Genomic DNA, 19,898 nt, shown 5'->3' with positions numbered 1-19,898 from the left:
TAAGTACTTTCCACATTGAATAAGTTAGTTTAAGAGTGAACTTGAAATTATTAAGTACATTCTATTTTCTAATTATGAAGTAAATTTGTACTCAATTCAAGCATGTAAAAACAAATGCTTTAGCTTATAAGTAAATATTATTCATGATTGTGTGTTATCTTTACATGTTATCTTTACAGTGCGTCATCATGAATCATAATAAACCTTGTCATATTTATTCGCTACATGTATTTGATTGAAATTTCATGGTAAATCAAATACATTTACTTCACTTTTCGAAGCAGGTGTTCCAAGCATGCTTAAATAATGCTTGCATGGTTTCACTGTTTACAAGTTTATTCACACTGTTTTTATTTGTTATTTTGTGGTTATGTTTGGTAACTTCTTTTTTTGTGAAGTCTGAAGTTCACTTTCTACTCAAAATTAACCATTTGTGATAAAAAAAGAAATATCTGTTGATTGTTACTGTCATCGTGTTTTGTGCACTAAGTTTTGAGGTGTGCGTGCGCAGCTCTCTATCTTTTTTTTCTATTTCAAGTAATGCAATGTGATGTTGTCTTATAGACTACATAGCATGCAATAAGCTTCAATAAGTTTAAGTACCATGTACATCAGATTTGTAAGGAAAAGTTACTGTATTATCTTTAATGTTTGTTAAATGTACTCACTTTAATCAATGTTATGTTAAGTGGATTTTAAACCATTAAAATTTACTTTTAAATTAAGTAAATCTTGCAAGTCATCTATGAAGCCCATGTTTATAATGCATTGTAAAGGCATTATACATGCATTATACTGCATTTATAATGTCTCATAATACACCTTATAAGTTATAACTTTTCATGAATAATTATAACTACAGTTATAATACATAAGACTTCCCCTATTTATAGTTATACCTAAGAGTATAATGCATTATAACACAAGTAACATCCAATTTTAACACAGCAGAAGCTAATAAAGATAATTATATAAGTGCTGTCTAGTGTAAACAATCAAAAGACTTTATGACGTGATCATATTATAAGTGGCCTTTGCCTGCTTTAAGTTACAAAAGCAATACCTGCTTATAAACAGTCATAACATAAACTTGTTACATACAATATATTACAAGTCAAACTTATATAATGGAAGTTATTTATAAAATAAGTCTCCAAATAAGATGCACAAACCAGAACAGATTTAGTTTTATTTATTTTTTATTCTTGGGTGTAGATTGAACATGTGTGATCAACATGCATATTTCTAAAGAGAGAGTTTCTGATGTATTTTAACCTTGCAGCTTTACAAGTGTTTATTGTAATATCTCAAAATTTACATTTGAATTTGTTATTTTGTATTTTGTTCATGTGTATAACTTCCAGTATGACTTATAACCACTTAGAAATTTCTTATATCTTATTGCTTAAGTCACTTTACTTAAAGCATACCTATTATATACTTTATATTACAAATATATATAATACAATATAACTTATACAGATAATTGCTTGTGTTATAATGCGTTATACTCTAAGGTATACATGTGAATAGGTAAGTGTTATAGTGTATTATAATTGTGGTTCCAATTATTTATGAGAAGTTATAACATATTAAATAAGGTGTATTATGAGACATTACTAATGCATTATAAATATGGGCTTCATAGAAAGTGTTACCATCATTTTGTTCAGTTCATGGCCCTCCCTCTAGCTAGCAAATGTTTAGTTTAACAATATTAATGTCGGCCAAAAATGGCTGCAAGCAATGTTTGAATAGTGTATCAGTCGTTATTTACATAGTGACAGCTAAAGATCAACAGGTCTCTTTTTCTTTACTTTCATAATGTCCAATTATACAATAATACAATCTCCTGCAAATCTTCAGTCTACCACAGACATGGCAGATCCGTTCTAATATATGTTTGCCAAAGGATAGCTGCAGAAATTGAATGTGCTGTAATTTCCATAACATTCACTGGAGTATTATTCTCTCTCCCCACCCCCTATCTATCCCTCTCTTTCTCTTTCAGAACATAAGGAAACAGGAGTGGACTGCTATCATTCCCAACTCCCAGCTTATTGTTATACCGTACCCACAGAATGACCCACGCAGGTACACACACAAGTATCAGAACTCTAGTACAAACAGTATTTATGAATTTCCCCACAAATATTCAATTTGTCAACTCGTTAATGATCAGTATCCACCAAACACCAGAGATGCAAATCCACAGATAACAAGCTAATGATAATAAACTTGTTAATTTAATTAAAAGCAGTTTCACACCAGCATAGCATCCGTCACTAGACTTAATCAGCACCCTGAGAAGGTGTTTCCTCGGGCATTAATATTTAATGTGTTTACCAGAGCCAGCGAAATGTATCTTAATGAAGCTGTCCGCCAATCTTGATCATTAATATTTGAGCAGCTCACTTGATTTCTCGCTATTCCCCATGCACCTCGCTCTGACTTCATCAGCTACCGTTTTGCTTTCAAACAATTAATAATCATAAACAGAGTATCTCTTCAGTAAATAAGAGAGCGTTCCATCTGTCTCGTGCAATCTCTCCATCTATTATTTTGTAAAGCTGCTCATTTTGATGTTCTGATGTTTCCGCTCGTTGGAGAGTGCACGTCAGGGCTGATTATATTTAGCTGTCTCGGGTTCGTTGAGTCATCATATTAAAGCTCCCGAATGAAGTTGCAATGTGCTAATCAGAGTTTTCTTCAGTGCTGTAAAAACTCCAGCTGTCATTGTTTTGATAGTTTACACAAGTTCGCTCAGTGTAATATCTTTATGTGCATTCTCAGATTTCATTTCAGAGTTTTGAGTGTTGTTCAAAGTTTTCACTGAACTGAAGAGATAGAGCTTAGGTCTGTATTGTACATTTTTCCAAAGGTTTTGAATTATCTCTATTTTCTCTTTCTTTCTGTATCTCTGCAGTTGGAGTGCAAAGCTCTACCTAACCCCCAGTAATATAGTCTTATTGACAGCAATAGCATTGATTGGGGTGTGTGTCTTTATTCTCGTCATCATCGGGATACTGCACTGGCAGGAGAAGGTGAGATCTCTGATTTCTTTCATTTCTCCTTTTAATTTTCAGCTTTACGTTCCTCTCACTCATCTTTTGGTTTCACTGATCTAACTAAGCCCAGTTTTCTGTCACTGGTTCCTACTACATTCCCTGTTTCATCTGTGGATCTGTTTGAAGCATGTATACTCCTGCATCTGTCAATCCTCTCTTCTTCCTCTGCGGCAAATGATTGTGACCTCACAGAGACGCACAAAAACACACACATCAGTCTTTGCTGTGAACATGTGTGTGAAGATCTGAGCAGATGGGTGTGTCCGTGTGTGGCCCTGCCCTTGGGCTCTCTCGGAGGGTGCTCCACACACATACACACTGTTTCTAATTGCTTTGTTCTGTCCTTTCAGCATATCAAATCTGTTCCTCATTATCCCACACAACATGCCCTCTAGGGTGTTAAGTGTGAATTTGTGTCTCTTTTTGTGAGAAGTTGACTGTTTCTTATATGCAATCTCTACCTCTGAATATGTGAAGTCTATACAGATCTACGAGTGTATAATAAAGGCAATTAGGGTTGGTCCGATACCAACATTGATGCTTCAGTACGATACCAGCCTTGGTACCTCGGTATCGATACTAAATCGATACTTTGGCAACAAATAAATAGCCTCAGATTACTGATGAAATCACACAGAAAAGGACTTGATTAAAATAACTGCATAAAATTCTGCATTTTCCATTAAAAAAAATTCTGGATTCCATGTTTTAATTAAATGTTATCATCAAAACAGTGTTCAAATGAATACATAAAGCTTTAATCAAATAAAAATATAATCATTTTTTTTCAAGAGTTTTTTTTTTTTTTTTTTTTTTGGTCAAATACAATGCTGCACAACAGAGCTTCACAGTGAAAACATTCATGAAAAAAATCTGATTACCTGTGGCACAAGACTGCTATGGCGTAATCACAGTGTGCACTTTCAGTACACTTGTTTTTGTGATATTGCTTACATGTAATAATAATAATAATAATTATTAAATTAAATATAATTAAATAAAATTTATAATAATAATAAACCATTTGTTATTTTTGTTATTAGTAGAATTATTGCTATTACTTTGAATATTAACTTTTTATATAATAGTAATATTTTTTGTCTTAATTTTTCTGTCATTTCACGCATTCGGTTAAACAGAGCTTTTATTTTGGTGGAACGTTTATTTTGATGGATCATTGAGTTCCTCCGGTGTGGTAGTTTTTAACAAGGTTTTCATTCTAAATGAAGTGATGAAATACTGAAATATTTGCAAGCTGAGATCTCAGAGCAGCACTGGAGGAGTTCATGTGAGTGTTCACAGCCACTCATACACTAAACACACCGCATCATGTGCATTGCATGCAATCTGTTTGTGCATAGCAGCACCTCTCGTTAAATCTAAAGCATTCAGCGCTTGCACACAGTATATTATTTAATTAAATTGTATCCTTTTACTGTTTAATGATTACACTTGGCCATATCAAGATTTTAATTTGATTAATTGTCAAATTGTCATTGATTTCATCTAATAAATGTCACATCCTGTAAAATTAGCAACAGCAAGATGATATTGTACTGAAGACTCTGAATTTATGTATTTTTCCCTGTTGTGAAGTCACGGAGCCTGAAACCAGTTACTTTGCCAAGAAATAACAAATGTATTTATTCTTTTAGTTATCAGACATCAGTGTTGGGTGTAATGCATTACTAAGTAATTAATTACTGTAATTAAATTACTTTTTCATTGAAAAAAGTAAAGTAAGGGATTACTCTTAATTTTTCAGTAATTTAATTACAGTTGTTAAATACTGTATAGACTCTACAGCAATTCTATATAAATCAATAGTGAATTTAAAATCGAAATTTAAATTTAAATTCTTTGGCCAGTTCATTAATAATTTGTTTGATTTTATATGATTTATTTGAAAAAATTAAAAGAACAATTTCATGTCTATCCTTGTATTTTTCATCTGGTCGAGGTTGATAAGGATTTTAGAAAGTAGTTAGTAATAAGTAATGCAATTTACTTTTCAGACAGAGTAATTAGTACAGTAATCTAAGTACACTGTATAAGATGTAATTGGTAGTTAGTAACTAATTACTTTTTTGAGTAACTTACCCAACACTGTCAGACATAGAAGAGAAGGAAAATGTCAATTTAAAGTGTGATGTCATACAATGGTTTCCGATCTTCCTCGTCTTTCTCGGTGTCGCTCTGTCTTTCTCTTCCTCTCTCTCCCTCTTTCTCATCTTTCTCTGAAGAGCATACTCAAACAGGGTGTATTTAAGTCCATCCATAGGAAAAAAACAACATAGCCTTCCTTTGTCTAAAGCAGATCAACATGTGTCTATGGAAAGTTCCAAGTTTACCATTAGGTAATGTAAAGAACTTATGTAAGACTTACATAATAACTTACATAAATTTAACTTACACGTGGCTGTAAGAATGCATATAAGACACATTATGTAAAAGCATAAGTAGAATAATGTAATGCAAATGATCAATAATTTTACAAAATCATTACAAATACTAATGATAATCAGTAATACTGATAAACATGAAAATTTTAGTCTTCACGTACCATTTTAAATGTTTTGATATCGTGATATTTTGTTAGTACCGGTTTACCGTGCAACCCTAAAGGCTACAATGCTTTGTTTTTCTGCATGCCACTACGTATCGCATATCGTAAAGTGTTCTAGCATTTAAAAGTATACTCTTTTGACCACAAGCCTGGATGGACACATTTGATGCTAGCACAGTCAACTCTTGGCGCATGCTCAGACACGCCAGACGCACACAGGTCAGGAAGGCTACAAAAACTGGGCTGCTTGCAGACAGTCAATGTTGACTGTGCTGATGGCGAAATTTGCAGCGACAGAAACTGTATAAAATGATACGGGTCACTGATATACTTATGAATTCGAGAAATAATATAGCTGAATATGGTGGCTGTTGGAATGGAAGTCCCACCTTACTGTTAAAAGAGCCAAGTACTTTTTTGATAGAAACATTGCCTGTAAGTTTACTCAAGAACGCATATAGGCATTAGCTGGATAAGCCTGAAATTTAGCATTTTTTTTTGTGTGTGATCTGAGCTAAAGAAGTACAGTTTATGATACAGTTGTTGTCAGATTTTATTAATGATTTAAGATACATGATTTGATCTAGTGCTGCAAAAAAGAATCAATAAAATCGATAATCGAAAATAATTTGCAAAAAAATTTAATTATCATTTTTAAATCCGATTAATTGATTAATCAAAGAAATAATCAAAGATTAATCAAATAATTGTTTTTTGCAGGCCTAATTTGATCGTGGTCTTGACCAAGCATTTTGGAGATTTCTGTCTTTCCCCATTCAAGTAGATGGAAGCTGTACTTGTATGAACAGAAAATAACATCCCACAGGCTTTCTGGTGGTGTAACAAACATGGCCACCAAGTGACCTAACCTGCTTTAAAGGGACTTTGGAAACCAAAGTATACTTTAGCCTTAAGTGGTACAACTTCACATTTGCATACAATGCATGTAAGGATTTACATCTGTCATTGGTTGCAAATGGCAATGTAATTTGCAAATGGCCAAGACCTCCTTCTGGCATTTCCTATTTTTTCCATTATATTCACCGTGTTAATACAATGCACCTATATATATATACACACCAGCTTGCAACCACCCAAGTGTGCAAGGAGTGATTTTTGTTTGTTTGTTTGTTAGTTTGTTAGGACACATTTGTGTACCTTTAAGAGCAATTGTGTGTGTTCATCTCTTTGGACGTCTCATGGCAGTCCTGGCTCTGCTCTTAGTGTGCATGTGTGTGAGAAGAGAAGAGCTGTTCTAGTGTTGGCGTCCTCTCAAAGCCATCTGCTGTGGGTGCCTGATTATGCGTGCTGAAAACCATAATTGCTCTCTGCTCTGGGAAGCGCTTCCCACTACACGACCTTCATTGGAGTTGACACTGCATTAAAATAACATGCTGGCTCCATATCTCTCTTCTTCAGCTCTGCAATTATATGTTTGACAAAAGCGAAGAGAGAGAAAAAAAGAAAACATAGAGAGGGAGCATTTTGCATCTTTGAAATGTCTTGATGAGTGTTTGATGGAGCATAGGATTTCCTGGTGCACACATTCAGGTCATGATTAGCATTGCTCACTTACTCGGTTATTAAAAGGTCAGGAAGCAGCTTCGTTCACCTCCGACTGTCTGAGAGGAACAACACAGCTCTGACTTTCCTGAAGCTGTGAGCAATGGAAGCTGCAGGAGGTCTAATATCGCAATACCAGACTGAAACACATTATCACTCTCCATTTCTCACAATCCACATGCAGCACAACTCGAAACATGCTCTGCTTCTATTCATAGATACAGTATGATTTGTGGAAATGCTTATGCATGATATTTCAAGATATCTATGACCATTGTTCCTTTACAAATCTGTGCCGTAGAAATGTCAGCCCCTTTTACACTGCATGACTTCCACACTCATGAGACCTCTCATGAAAATGCATGTTCTCATCAGACGTGGCTTAAGACATCAGATATACACAGTTCTTTCTGTGACTTTCTTTCTTTCTCCATGCCCTCCATCTTCATCGCTTTGCCCCACATTGACAGCTTGTAATTGAAGTGGCTTTAGCAGATAAGAGAGGGCAACCTTTAGTGCCTGTGAAAATAGCATTTGGAGGGGACTCGGCAGATTGTTCCATCTTTCTGGACTGTTCCATTTGCATGTCTGCGAGAGGGGCACAATATTACAGATGAGACACAGTATTTCCTCTTCGCCCATTGATCCTCCATTCTTCTTGCTCAATGTCACAGACACAGGTAGGATGTTTTCAACCATTTGCATGTTTGCATGGGGCAGGAACACACCTTGTCTAGCAGCTTCCTTCCTGTAGACATCCTCAGTTCAGAAAATGCATCAATGAAGAGATGAGGAGACTTGCTGAAACTGCTGCTACATCTCCGCACCTATGAAACGCCTTATTAAACCGGCAGCATAATGACAAATGAAATCGACTTTGTAATTTTATTGTTGTCTTTTTTGTTTTTGTTTTTTTGTCACAACATTTTTATTTTGTTTTTAAAATCATACGTTTTCCATTAACCACTTAAAAAGGAAGAAATATACCCACATTTTCCTATCTTAACCCACATGCGACAAATAAACCAATCAAAACAAATCCATTTTATGTCAGATGTATAGCAATACAGGCAATACTCGAAAACAGTTAAAGGAATATCCTGGGTTCAGTACAAGTAAAGCTCAATTGACAGCATTTGTGGAATAATGTTGATTACCACAAAAATGTATTTCGACTCGTCCCTCCTTGTCTTTAAAAAAAAAAAAAAAAGCAAATATCTCTGTTACAGTGAGGCACATACAATGGAAGTGAATGAGGCCAATCTGTAAATGTTAGAATACTCACTGTTTCAAAAGTATAACCACAAGACATAAACTGTACAGGTGCATCTCAATAAATTAGAATGTCGTGGAAAAGTTCATTTATTTCAGTAATTCAACTCAAATTGTGAAACTCGTGTATTAAATAAATTCAATGCACACAGACTGAAGTAGTTTAAGTCTTTGGTTCTTTTAATTGTGATGATTTTGGCTCACATTTAACAAAAACCCACCAATTCACTATCTCAACAAATTAGAATACATCATAAGACCAATAAAAAAAACATTTTTAGTGAATTGTTGGCCTTCTGGAAAGTATGTTCATTTACTCTATATGTACTCAATACTTGGTAGGGGCTCCTTTTGCTTTAATTACTGCCTCAATTCGGCGTGGCATGGAGGTGATCAGTTTGTGGCACTGCTGAGGTGGTATGGAAGCCCAGGTTTCTTTGACAGTGGCCTTCAGCTCATCTGCATTTTTTGGTCTCTTGTTTCTCATTTTTCTCTTGACAATACCCCATAGATTCTCTATGGGGTTCAGATCTGGTGAGTTTGCTGGCCAGTCAAGCACACCAACACCATGGTCATTTAACCAACTTTTGGTGCTTTTGGCAGTGTGGGCAGGTGCCAAATCCTGCTGGAAAATGAAATCAGCATCTTTAAAAAGCTGGTCAGCAGAAGGAAGCATGAAGTGCTCCAAAATGTCTTGGTAAACGGGTGCAGTGCCTTTGGTTTTCAAAAAACACAATGGACCAACACCAGCAGATGACATTGCACCCCAAATCATCACAGACTGTGGAAACTTAACACTGGACTTCAAGCAACTTGGGCTATGAGCTTCTCCACCCTTCCTCCAGACTCTAGGACCTTGGTTTCCAAATGAAATACAAAACTTGCTCTCATCTGAAAAGAGGACTTTGGACCACTGGGCAACAGTCCAGTTCTTCTTCTCCTTAGCCCAGGTAAGACGCCTCTGACGTTATCTGTGGCTTAACAAGAGGTATACGACAACTGTAGCCAAATTCCTTGACATATCTGTGTGTGGTGGCTCTTGATGCCTTGACCCCAGCCTCAGTCCATTCCTTGTGAAGTTCACCCAAATTCTTGAATCGATTTTGCTTGACAATCCTCATAAGGCTGCGGTTCTCTCGGTTGGTTGTGCATCTTTTTCTTCCACACTTTTTCCTTCCACTCAACTTTCTGTTAACATGCTTGGATACAGCACTCTGTGAACAGCCAGCTTCTTTGGCAATGAATGTTTGTGGCTTACCCTCCTTGTGAAGGGTGTCAATGATTGTCTTCTGGACATCTGTCAGATCAGCAGTCTTCCCCATGTTTGTGTAGCCTAGTGAACCAAACTGAGAGACCATTTTGAAGGCTCAGGAAACCTTTGCAGGTGTTTTGAGTTGATTAGCTGATTGGCATGTCACCATATTCTAATTTGTTGAGATAGTGAATTGGTGGGTTTTTGTTAAATGTGAGCCAAAATCATCACAATTAAAAGAACCAAAGACTTAAACTACTTCAGTCTGTGTGCATTGAATTTATTTAATACACGAGTTTCACAATTTGAGTTGAATTACTGAAATAAATGAACTTTTCCACGACATTCTAATTTATTGAGATGCACCTGTATGTGTGTTAACATGATTTTAGTGAGATAAAATCGCTTACTAACTTTTTATGTGTAAAGTTATTTCCAATTTTACAACTTTGTTGCCATGTAGACGTAACGCGGTAAACCCTAAAATGAACATAAAAACGACAACTTTACAGCTCAAATAATAAATGAGTTTTAACAGAAGAATTAATGCAAGTGCTTTTATAAAATTATAAGCTTCACATTTCTGCCTTTAAACCCTCCAAAAATTGGCCCCATTCACTTCCATTGTAAGTGCCTCACTGTAACCCCATTTATGAGGAGGAATGAGTCAAAATTATTTTTTGTGCCATTATGCCACAAATGCTGTCGAGCGAGTTTAACTTGCATTGAACCCGTAATATTCCTGCAATAAACAGTTAAATATTACATACATATAGTTATAGTCAGTTTGTTGTAAACAAACCTCAGCTTCATCATTAGATCAATATGACATCTCAAGCTCATCCTCAAACCGAGAATAAAGGAAAGCATGATTTTGACATGGAAAGGTCTGTTTGAAAATGCTTGAAAGTCAACATGACTGCATCTTATCTTCCATGCTGGAGACTGCGGATGCGTGCAGGTCATGTGAATGTCAGCCTGTCAGTTTATTGATGCCGTACTATAGGTTGCCAACAGCTCCATCAGTACTTGAGTTGTGTGTATTCTTGAGCTTCTCGGAGTCTTGAGGTGTGCACATGTCGATCGTAACGTATGGGCTTCAGGTTGCATTGGTGCAACACCACCAAACAACTCAACATGATATAAATGGCTGGTTGTCATCAAGACAACCTGGAAACAGTCCTTTGGACTGTGCTAGAAAATATGTTATTATAAGATGCATCATTATATTTTATTGCTGATAGTCGATCTGACAAAGACCATTACTTATTAGATGCTCCTTAAAGAATTAAAATGATCAACTGCAAGTCTTGCTTTGTTGTAACAAAGTCCCTTTTAATGCAAGTCAGACCACTCAGAAGCCATCTTGAGAATGCTCCCAGGCAGCTATTTTCTATGGATACAAGCAAGCATATAAGTACAGCTCCAATCTACTTGAATGGGTAAAGACCAAAATCTCCAAACTGGTTGGTCAAGATTATGATCAAAAAGCATATTGCAAATCAGCAGTAAAATCTGACAACAATAGTATCAAATTGTGTGTTTGTTTTTTTTTAGCTTAGATTATGCTAAAGAATGCTACTTTTCAGTCTGGTCCAGCTTCTTTTTGGGCTAAACAGTCTGGTAGTAATCCTGAGCTTGAAAGAGCGTAAAAATTTGTTTTGTCTTTTTGCAATTAAAGTCAAGCACTCATAACAGAGTAATCAATGAGTCTGGGACTTTGCCTAAGATTCACTAACAGAAAATAAGTCCACAGATATGTTTCTCAGTTCTTCGTGTGCACTAAAACCCTCAATTCACAATGAAAGCCTTCATTGGTGAATAATGATGTTGAAATGAGTCAGCACTGTAACACATGCAAAATTAGACATATAGTGTTATATATCATAGAGTAGATATCATCTGGTCGCTCAGTCAAAGCCTTGGGTTCGTTTTGAAAAAGAAAGTAATCTTTTTTTTTATTATTATTTATTTTTTTCTTACTTATTTGCCATTTTGCCTATGAACGACATGCATTTTCACCAGGGTCATAGGAAACTGAAAACTGGGGGGGGGGGGAGGACACATTCTATATGTCGTCAGCCTCGCTTCACAATATGAGAGTTTTAAAGATTTTTTTTTATAATATGTTTTGTGTTTTCAAGAATATGTGATAAAATTTGAAAGAAAACATATCAACTGAACTTTTAAGGAACATCAGAATTAGGGGGGGGCCTGGGTAGCTCAGTGGTAAAAGACGCTGGCTACCACCCCTGGAGTTCGCTAGTTCACTAGTTCGAATCCCATGGCGTGCTGAGTGACTCCAGCCAGGTCTCCTAAGCAACCAAATTGACCCGGTTGCTAGGGAGGGTAGAGTCACATGGGGTAACCTCCTCGTGGTTGCTATAATGTGGTTTGTTCTCGTGGGGCGCGTGGTGAGTTGAGCGTGGATGCCGCGGTGGGTGGCGTGAAATCTCCACACACGCTATGTCTCCGTGGCAACGCGCTCAACAAGCCACGTGTTAAGATGTGCGGGTTGACGGTTTCAGACACGGAGGCACCTGAGATTCGTCCTCTGCCACCTGGATTGAGGCAAATGACTACGCGACCACGAGGACTTAAAAGCACTCTGGGAATTGGGCATTCCATATTGGGTGAAAAAAAAAATGAAACATCAGAATTTTTAATGATAGAACTTTCATAATTCTATTGCTTTTAGATCATTTAAGGACTTTAATTCAGCAGCCATATCACACTCAAGACTGGTTGCCCACTGAAGCTAAGCAGGGTTGAGCCTGGTCAGTACCTGGATAGGAGACCTCCTGGGGAAAACTAAGGTTGCTGCTGGAAGAGGTATTAGGGAGGCCAGCAGAGGTGCTCATCCTGCAGTCTGTGTGGGTCCTTATGCCCCAGTATAGTGATGGGGACACTACACTGTAAAAAAGCACCGTATTTCGGATGAGATGTTAAACAGAGGTCCTGACTCTCTGTGGTCATTTAAAATCCCAGGGCACTTCTTGTAAAGAGTAGGGGTGTAACCCTGTTGTCCTGGCCAAATAACCCCTATTGGCCCTTATCAATCATGGCCTCCTTCCCCATCCATTAATTGGCTCTATAACTCTACTCTCTCCTCTCCACCAATAGCTGGTGTGTGGTGAGCGTACTGGCACACTATGGCTGCCGTCGCATCATCCAGGTGGATGCTGCACACTGGTGGTGGTTGAGGAGAGTCCCCTGTTCACTGTGTAATGCGCTTTGAGTGTAGTGTCAGAAAAAGTGCTATATAAATGTTACATTCATTCATTCGACTGCTGTCAAACATTTCAAACATTTGTCCAGTCAGCCAGAACCAAAGAATCAAACCACAAAAAAAAAATTCCACAATGTCTGTGTCAAATATGATCTTGCCTGACCAGTTTCAGAAGCTTGTGTCACCTCTCTGTCTACACTGTTGACTTGGTAACTGATCTTTTTTTCTTTCTAAAATAGATATGCCAAAAACATCACCATTAATCTAAATTCAGTATAATATCCCAACAAAAAGTTATTAGTTATTTCTAAAAGTGAGGGGGACATGTCCCCTGATTTTCACAGTTACAAGGGAAAGAATACGCACCTGCCGCTAAAAATACATCCAGGTGACCCTTACGGTACAGGGGAGCCAATTCACAAGTGCCTCACAGAGGGACCCAGTGCATGAGTCACTCATACTAGCTGAGAATAGACACAGTTTTTGCCAATACTGAGACTGATAATCACTGTGCATGCACACACACACACTTTCCAGGCTTGGCAGTGTGTTATTATCATTCTCAGGCAGCAAGTGTCTGGTGTTGGCTCTATCTGTGATCGCACACTGAGGTATTTTGCTGTGGTAAAGTGTGCCATTGTGTGTGTAATGAGTTCTTTGTCTGTGTCTCTCTCGCTTTGTGTCTGTCCTTTCCTCTACCGATGAATCAAACGCCATTGTATTGTGTTCGCATTCAACTCACCAGCAAGGTTAACATGTGAGACCCAGATTCTCGGGATTGTGAAATTACAGAGAGCATGTTGCCATCTCTGATTGTTTTTTTCGGTTACAGAAAGCAGATGACCGGGAGAAGAGACAGGAGGCCCATCGCTTCCATTTTGATGCCATGTGAGAATTTGGAAAGCATCACAAGTAAACACGGAGAAGATCAGCCCTGCATTCATTTCATCTAATGGTTACTTCAATAATTTATTTTCTGTTTGCTCCCACACTGGAGATTTTTATGCTTTTAAAAATGCCTGCAACCAGAGGAATCCAAATGAGTCATTTCTACTGGATCTGTCGATGTCTGAAGAGTTTTTTTTGTATTATAATTATTATTGTCATGATGATTGTTTACATGAACCTAAACACATAAAGATGTTTGCACATTGAGAAGAGGGAAATAATTTGATGTACCTTTCAGTGCCATTTGTATACTTTGGTTTGGCATAAATATGTTGTTAGAATAGTCTTTCTTTTCCCACATTGTTAAAGTAACACTGGTAAATGTCAAGTGGGCAGAAACAGAACCGGCAATTTCCTCTTCGTTTCATCTCATGTTTTGGAAATGTTCATGGTTCATTTTGAAGGATTTAATCACTTGTCTGTCTTAACATGTATGGATGTGCCTGTGTGTGATAGTTCATTTATTTCACTGAATCCCTTTACTAAATAAACACTTGGAATCTAGGCGCTACATGTGTAAATTGGCATATATAGCTACATAGTACCAGGCCCTTTTCTGCATGTTCACGATGTTATCCGCTGTAAACTGATTTTATTAGGCATTTAACTTTAGGGGCTGAAAAATCACCTGAGATGATAAAAATGGCATCACTCTGCTTCCGTAACATATAGCATTTACAATCAACGGTTATTGCCAACAACTTCCGAGTGTTTCCCCAGACAATTTAGTGTTAGCTGCTTGCTGTAGCAGCACAATTTACTCAGTTGCCATAGGTAACTAAGAAATACCACACTCTAAAGCAAGTCAAGCCTAACCTAAGTAGTGTCCATAGCTCGTAGTCAACAAAGCAGATGTCTCTGTTTCAGCATGAACTGTCCTCTATATTTACTTTCTAGTAATTCCCCTGTGTGTCGTTCATTCCTAGATTGTCTTCTTTCCATTTTGAGGCACCATTTGCAATATTAAAACTGTGGGTTGTTTTTTTTTTCCATCATCACTGATGCCTTTGTTTGGGTATTTTCCTTGATTTCTAAGTTGTATTATTTATTTCTTATACCTGTTTTTTTAAAACATGTGCTACTGAAGAATGTTCAGTGTGAAGGGTTTGCTCTTCCAGTATGTGTATATATATCTGACAGATGCTCTGATCCATGCATTGATTTATGCTAATCTCTTTTACCTTTATACGGTGTTGTTATTGTGTCATAAATACACATTAATTAAGTGATTTCACTTTCAAAGGCAAAATCAGTTGTCAAACCATCACTACGATACAGCTGCATCCTAGATCTGAATTTTATCTAGCATGCAATTCTTTGCAGATGGTTTGCACAAATTGTTTCTGGTCAGGAGCATATTTGTCCTAAAAGGTTCTGCATCTGTGCTCTGTTTTAATTATTGATGAATCACTTTCGACATGGTTTGGGTTGGATTGACATGCAGTTTGTCATTTGATTCTCTTTGAAATTATATGTTGAGAATAAACATGACCAAATACTTTATTACCTTGACTGTTCATCTCAAGTTGTGACCAGTCAGAAGGTGGTACTAGTCTTCATCTGCAATGATTTCAAACCATGCATTTGAATTCACATAGTTCATACCTTTCATGGTGGAGGCTATTGTAACAATTTATTTAAATAAAGTCGTGACTGAGGTAGGGCCGTCGCGAGGAGGAGGTTTCAGGGGCTTAAGTTTTATGACTTTACTTTGTTCACCCAGTAGTCCATCTGTCCGTAATTAAAAGCAATGGGCGATAGCTGTGGTAGATTACTGTTTGCTCGTTCAATAAAGTTCACTGCAGAAACGACTGTCAGCTAGGTTTTAAAGACCTCGCATTTACAGTAAGCTGTTGAACACTACTTGTTCAGGCCATTAGGTGGAACTGCTGTCACTCGGCAGGTTTCAAAAAACCATCATTGTTTCAAAGAACTGATGAGGTAATATGCATGCGAAACAATCCACTGTTGTGTCTAACTTCCATGCTTAATAGTTGTTCACAGTTTACAACATGACCTGGTGAGTTTATAGTTTGGCATTATTGGGGGGAAATTATAAATTATCCCTTAGTGTGAAATATAGCTGTTTGTGCATGTAAAAGGTCTGCAAAGTTACAAAGCACAAAGTCCACGCCAAAGGGAGTTACTCTCTCCCACAGAAAACACTGCTCCTGAACTGCCTGAAACGCCTGGTTTGCAGTCCAGCCATTACTTCTGTGACATAGCTACGTCACTATGTAACACATTTGCATAATTCCTGCCTAAGGAATGCGCTACTCAGGAAGCCTCAGAAGCTGAAACTCGGTTATGGTAAGGGGCGTTACATTTCCGACACGCTCTAAGCGGTTGACCAATCACAACAGACTGGGCCAGCTGACCAATCAGAGCAGACTGGGCTTTTCGGAAAGGGGGGCTTTAAAGAGACAGGACCTAAATCAGAGCGTTTCAGACAGAGGGTGAAAAGAGGTGCTGAAGCAGTGTACAGTATGAGAAAAATAATGTGTTTTTTGAACATTAAAGCATGTAAACCTATTCTAGTAGACCCCCAAAATAAATTATGAACCTGTAAATGAGCATAATATGGGCTCTTTAATGAAATACATTATACATTTATAAGCCATATAAATCCACGTACATTGCAATGGAACAATGTTCTTGTAAATTTTAAAGAGCTACTGTAAATATTATAAATATTATATCTAGGTTTGATTTAGCCAGTTGGGTCGCTGTCTGTTAACATCAGTTAATGTAACGTTGCTTACTTAATGTTGGGCAAATCGGTTGTTCCTACTTGAGCTCAGCAAGCTGGCTAGATAAATAGATTTCATGAAGCCATAGATACATCAGAGATTAGTTGGCTAGCTTATTGCACCTCAGTTAATTAACCACTTTTCCCAAATGAATATGCTTGTTTTGCATTGCATTTGCATTGCAGTACATTGCTTGGAGTATGCTACATATAGGTTGACATTTTAAACCATATTATAAATTATATTTTCAGATGTGAAGACATGCAGAAAATAACTACATTTTTCAAAACAGACAGACACTGCTAGTTAGGAGAAGATAGGGAGCTTAAGAGGTCTGACATGACCCATGACAGACCAGTAAATGAGAAGACTGATTTATGTAGACAGGGCCAGAGTTCTTATATATTTCAGGATTTTTTTTTTTTTTTTAAGTTAACAAATTAATATTCATCCATACAAAAATAAATACATAAGTTGGTCATTTACCCCCATCAATGTTTTGTTCTTTGTTGTTCAGTGATGTGGTCAGCATCCAGAAGGTAGCTCGCTGGTATCTCTCCAGCAATAATTCAGTAAACTACATAATGCCATTCACCAAATTCTTAAACTCATTTTAAGTTACGTTATGCAAGTATTCCTGTTAAATGATTATTTCAGGCATTGTGAGGAAAAACAGTCCATTATTTCTTCCAATCCTAGCAATGCCCCTGGACTGAGGGCTGTGGTTTGCCACACATAATGGAAGTCAAAAAGTAGGCTATTCTGCCACATAAATAACCCAACTATTCACAAAAGAGAAAATTAATAGTTTTGCATCACTGTTGCCGTAGCGAAACATGCCACCTTAACCCTTAAATGCATTGCCTACCTCAGGTCTTTAGTGACCTGGGACCTCATTCCATCCCCTGTACCTCATAAAGTTTTTGGAGTTGTGCTCACACCTCTTTAGTATTCTTCAATTTTTCTCTTATAAATTGTGTAATGACAGGGTCATTTACTTCAATAAATTATATTTGATTATTTCATATATATATATATATATATATATATATATATATATATATATATATATATATATATATATATATATATATATATATATATATATATATATACATTCAGGGTTGGGGGGGTTACTTTTGAAATGTATTCCACTACAGATTACAGAATACATGCTGTAAAATGTAATTTGTAACGTATTCCATTAGATTACTCAAGGTCAGTAACGTATTCTAAATACTTTGGATTACTTCTTCAGCACTGGTAGATTTTTTCACTTGTTTTGACTATAAAACTCTGCCAGTACAGTAAGACAAAATACACACGTTAAAAATACATTCACTGAAAAACCTAAATATCTTATGCAGTGTTGTTTCTAAAACAAGATAAATCAAATTGATCTTGTTTTAAGGATTTTTGGATATTTTTACAGGAAAACAATACCAAAATTATTATCAAGAATATGATTTTTGCCTTAATATCAAAGGTCTTACTAGAAAATAAGAAATTATGATCCAATGTGAATTTTCTTGATAAACAAATATGATCATACCTGGTAACATGTGCATGTAAAATGGCTAGAAATAGCATTTTAGCTTAGTGTAAAGCTGACAATTTACACAAGGTTTATTTCTATTTCTTCTGCTCCAAACTTACTCCTCTGTCTGCTCGTATGAATGTAACACATCATAAGAAAGTGTTTCACTGCTGTTGAAATGCACTTTGAATCGCATCATTTATATGTATAAATGTTTTCCATCTGAAAGGACTAAATATTAAATGAAATAAATGACAAAAAAATTGCAAAGTAATCTCTTCAGTAATCAAAATACTTTTTGAATGTAACTGTATTCTAATTACCAATTATTTAAATTGTAACTGTAGTGGAATACAGTTACTTAGAGTCATTGTCGTGCTGGAATGTCCAAGAGCATCCCATGCGCAGCTTTCGTGCAGAAGAATGCAAATTGTCTGCCAGAATTTTCTGATAACATGCTGCATTCATATTGCCATCAATTTTCACAAGATTCCCCGTGCCTTTAGAGCTCACACACCCCCAAAACATCAGTGAGCCACCACCATGCTTCACAGTGGGGGTGGTATTCTTTTCACTATAGGCCTTGTTGACCCCTCTCCAAACATGGCGCTTATGGTTGTGACCATAAAGCTCTATTTTGGTCTCGTCACTCCAAATTACAGTGTGCCAGAAGCTGCGAGGCGTGTCAAGGTGTTGTCGGGCATATTGTAACCGGGCTTTTTTGTAGCATTGGCGCAGTAAAGGCTTCTTTCTGGCAACTCGACCATGCAGCTCATTTGTTCAAGTATCGTCATATTGTGCTCCTTGAAACAACCACACCGTCTTTTTCCAGAGCAGCCTGTATTTCTCCTGAGGTTACCTATGGGTTTTTCTTTGTATCCCCAACAATTCTTCTGGCAGTTGTGGCTGAAATCTTTCTTGGTCTACCTGACCTTGACTTGGTATCAAGAGATCCCCAAATTTTCCACTTTTTAATAAGTGATTGAACACTGACTGGCATTTTCAAGGCTTTGGATATCTTTTTATATCCTTTTCCATCTTTATAAAGTTCCATTACCACGTTACGCAGGTCTTTTGACAGTTCTTTTCTGCTCCCCATGTCTCAGTATCTAGCCTGCTCAGTGCATCCACGTGAGAGCTAACAAACTCATTGACTATTTATACACAGACACTAATTGCACTTTTAAAAGCCACAGGTGTGGGAAATTAACCTTTAATTGCCATTTAAACCTGTGTGTGTCACCTTGTGTGTCTGTAACAAGGCCAAACATTCAAGGGTATGTAAACTTTTGATCAGGGCCATTTGGGTGATTTATGCTATCATTATGATTTAAAAATGAGCCAAAAAACTATGTGATAATAAATGGCTTCATATGATCACTATCCTTAAATAAAAGACAGATTTTTTGCATGATCAGTCATATTTTCAAAATCAATGCCAAAATTTCACAATTTCTGCCAGGGTATGCATACTTTTGAGCGCAACTGTGTGTGTGTGTGTATATATATATATATATATATATATATATGAGTTTACTAGTATCACATGATATCTATTTCTTTGTTTATTACAAGAGGAATTAGTACTATATTCATACAAATAAATATTCTGTGCAACACTGAATGATCAGCAACTGTAAATTATCATTATTCCATATGCATGTACACATACATATTATACATGTTATTTCTTACTCAAGGTGCCGCTGTTGT

The 19,898-nt window shown here is 36.7% G+C and overlaps 1 protein-coding gene across 1 annotated transcript in view; it reads left to right on the top strand.

Annotated features, from left to right (window-relative positions):
• Positions 1 to 15,401, top strand: part of itfg1 (integrin alpha FG-GAP repeat containing 1) — a 202,146-nt gene extending 186,745 nt beyond the window's left edge. Inside the window, exons 16-18 of the mRNA XM_051716640.1 lie at positions 2,012 to 2,094; positions 2,927 to 3,044; positions 13,783 to 15,401. Coding sequence (XP_051572600.1) covers positions 2,012 to 2,094; positions 2,927 to 3,044; positions 13,783 to 13,842 — 261 coding nt within the window. The 3' untranslated portion in view covers positions 13,843 to 15,401. The remainder of the gene's footprint in view (positions 1 to 2,011; positions 2,095 to 2,926; positions 3,045 to 13,782) is intronic.
• Positions 15,402 to 19,898: the final 4,497 nt, after the last annotated feature.

The sequence above is a fragment of the Myxocyprinus asiaticus genome, chromosome 2 (assembly GCF_019703515.2).
Source record: "Myxocyprinus asiaticus isolate MX2 ecotype Aquarium Trade chromosome 2, UBuf_Myxa_2, whole genome shotgun sequence".
In the NCBI taxonomy this organism is placed as follows: domain Eukaryota; kingdom Metazoa; phylum Chordata; class Actinopteri; order Cypriniformes; family Catostomidae; genus Myxocyprinus; species Myxocyprinus asiaticus.
The sequence above is the reverse complement of the archived record's forward strand: the minus strand, read 5'-3'. Positions and strand labels throughout refer to the sequence as shown.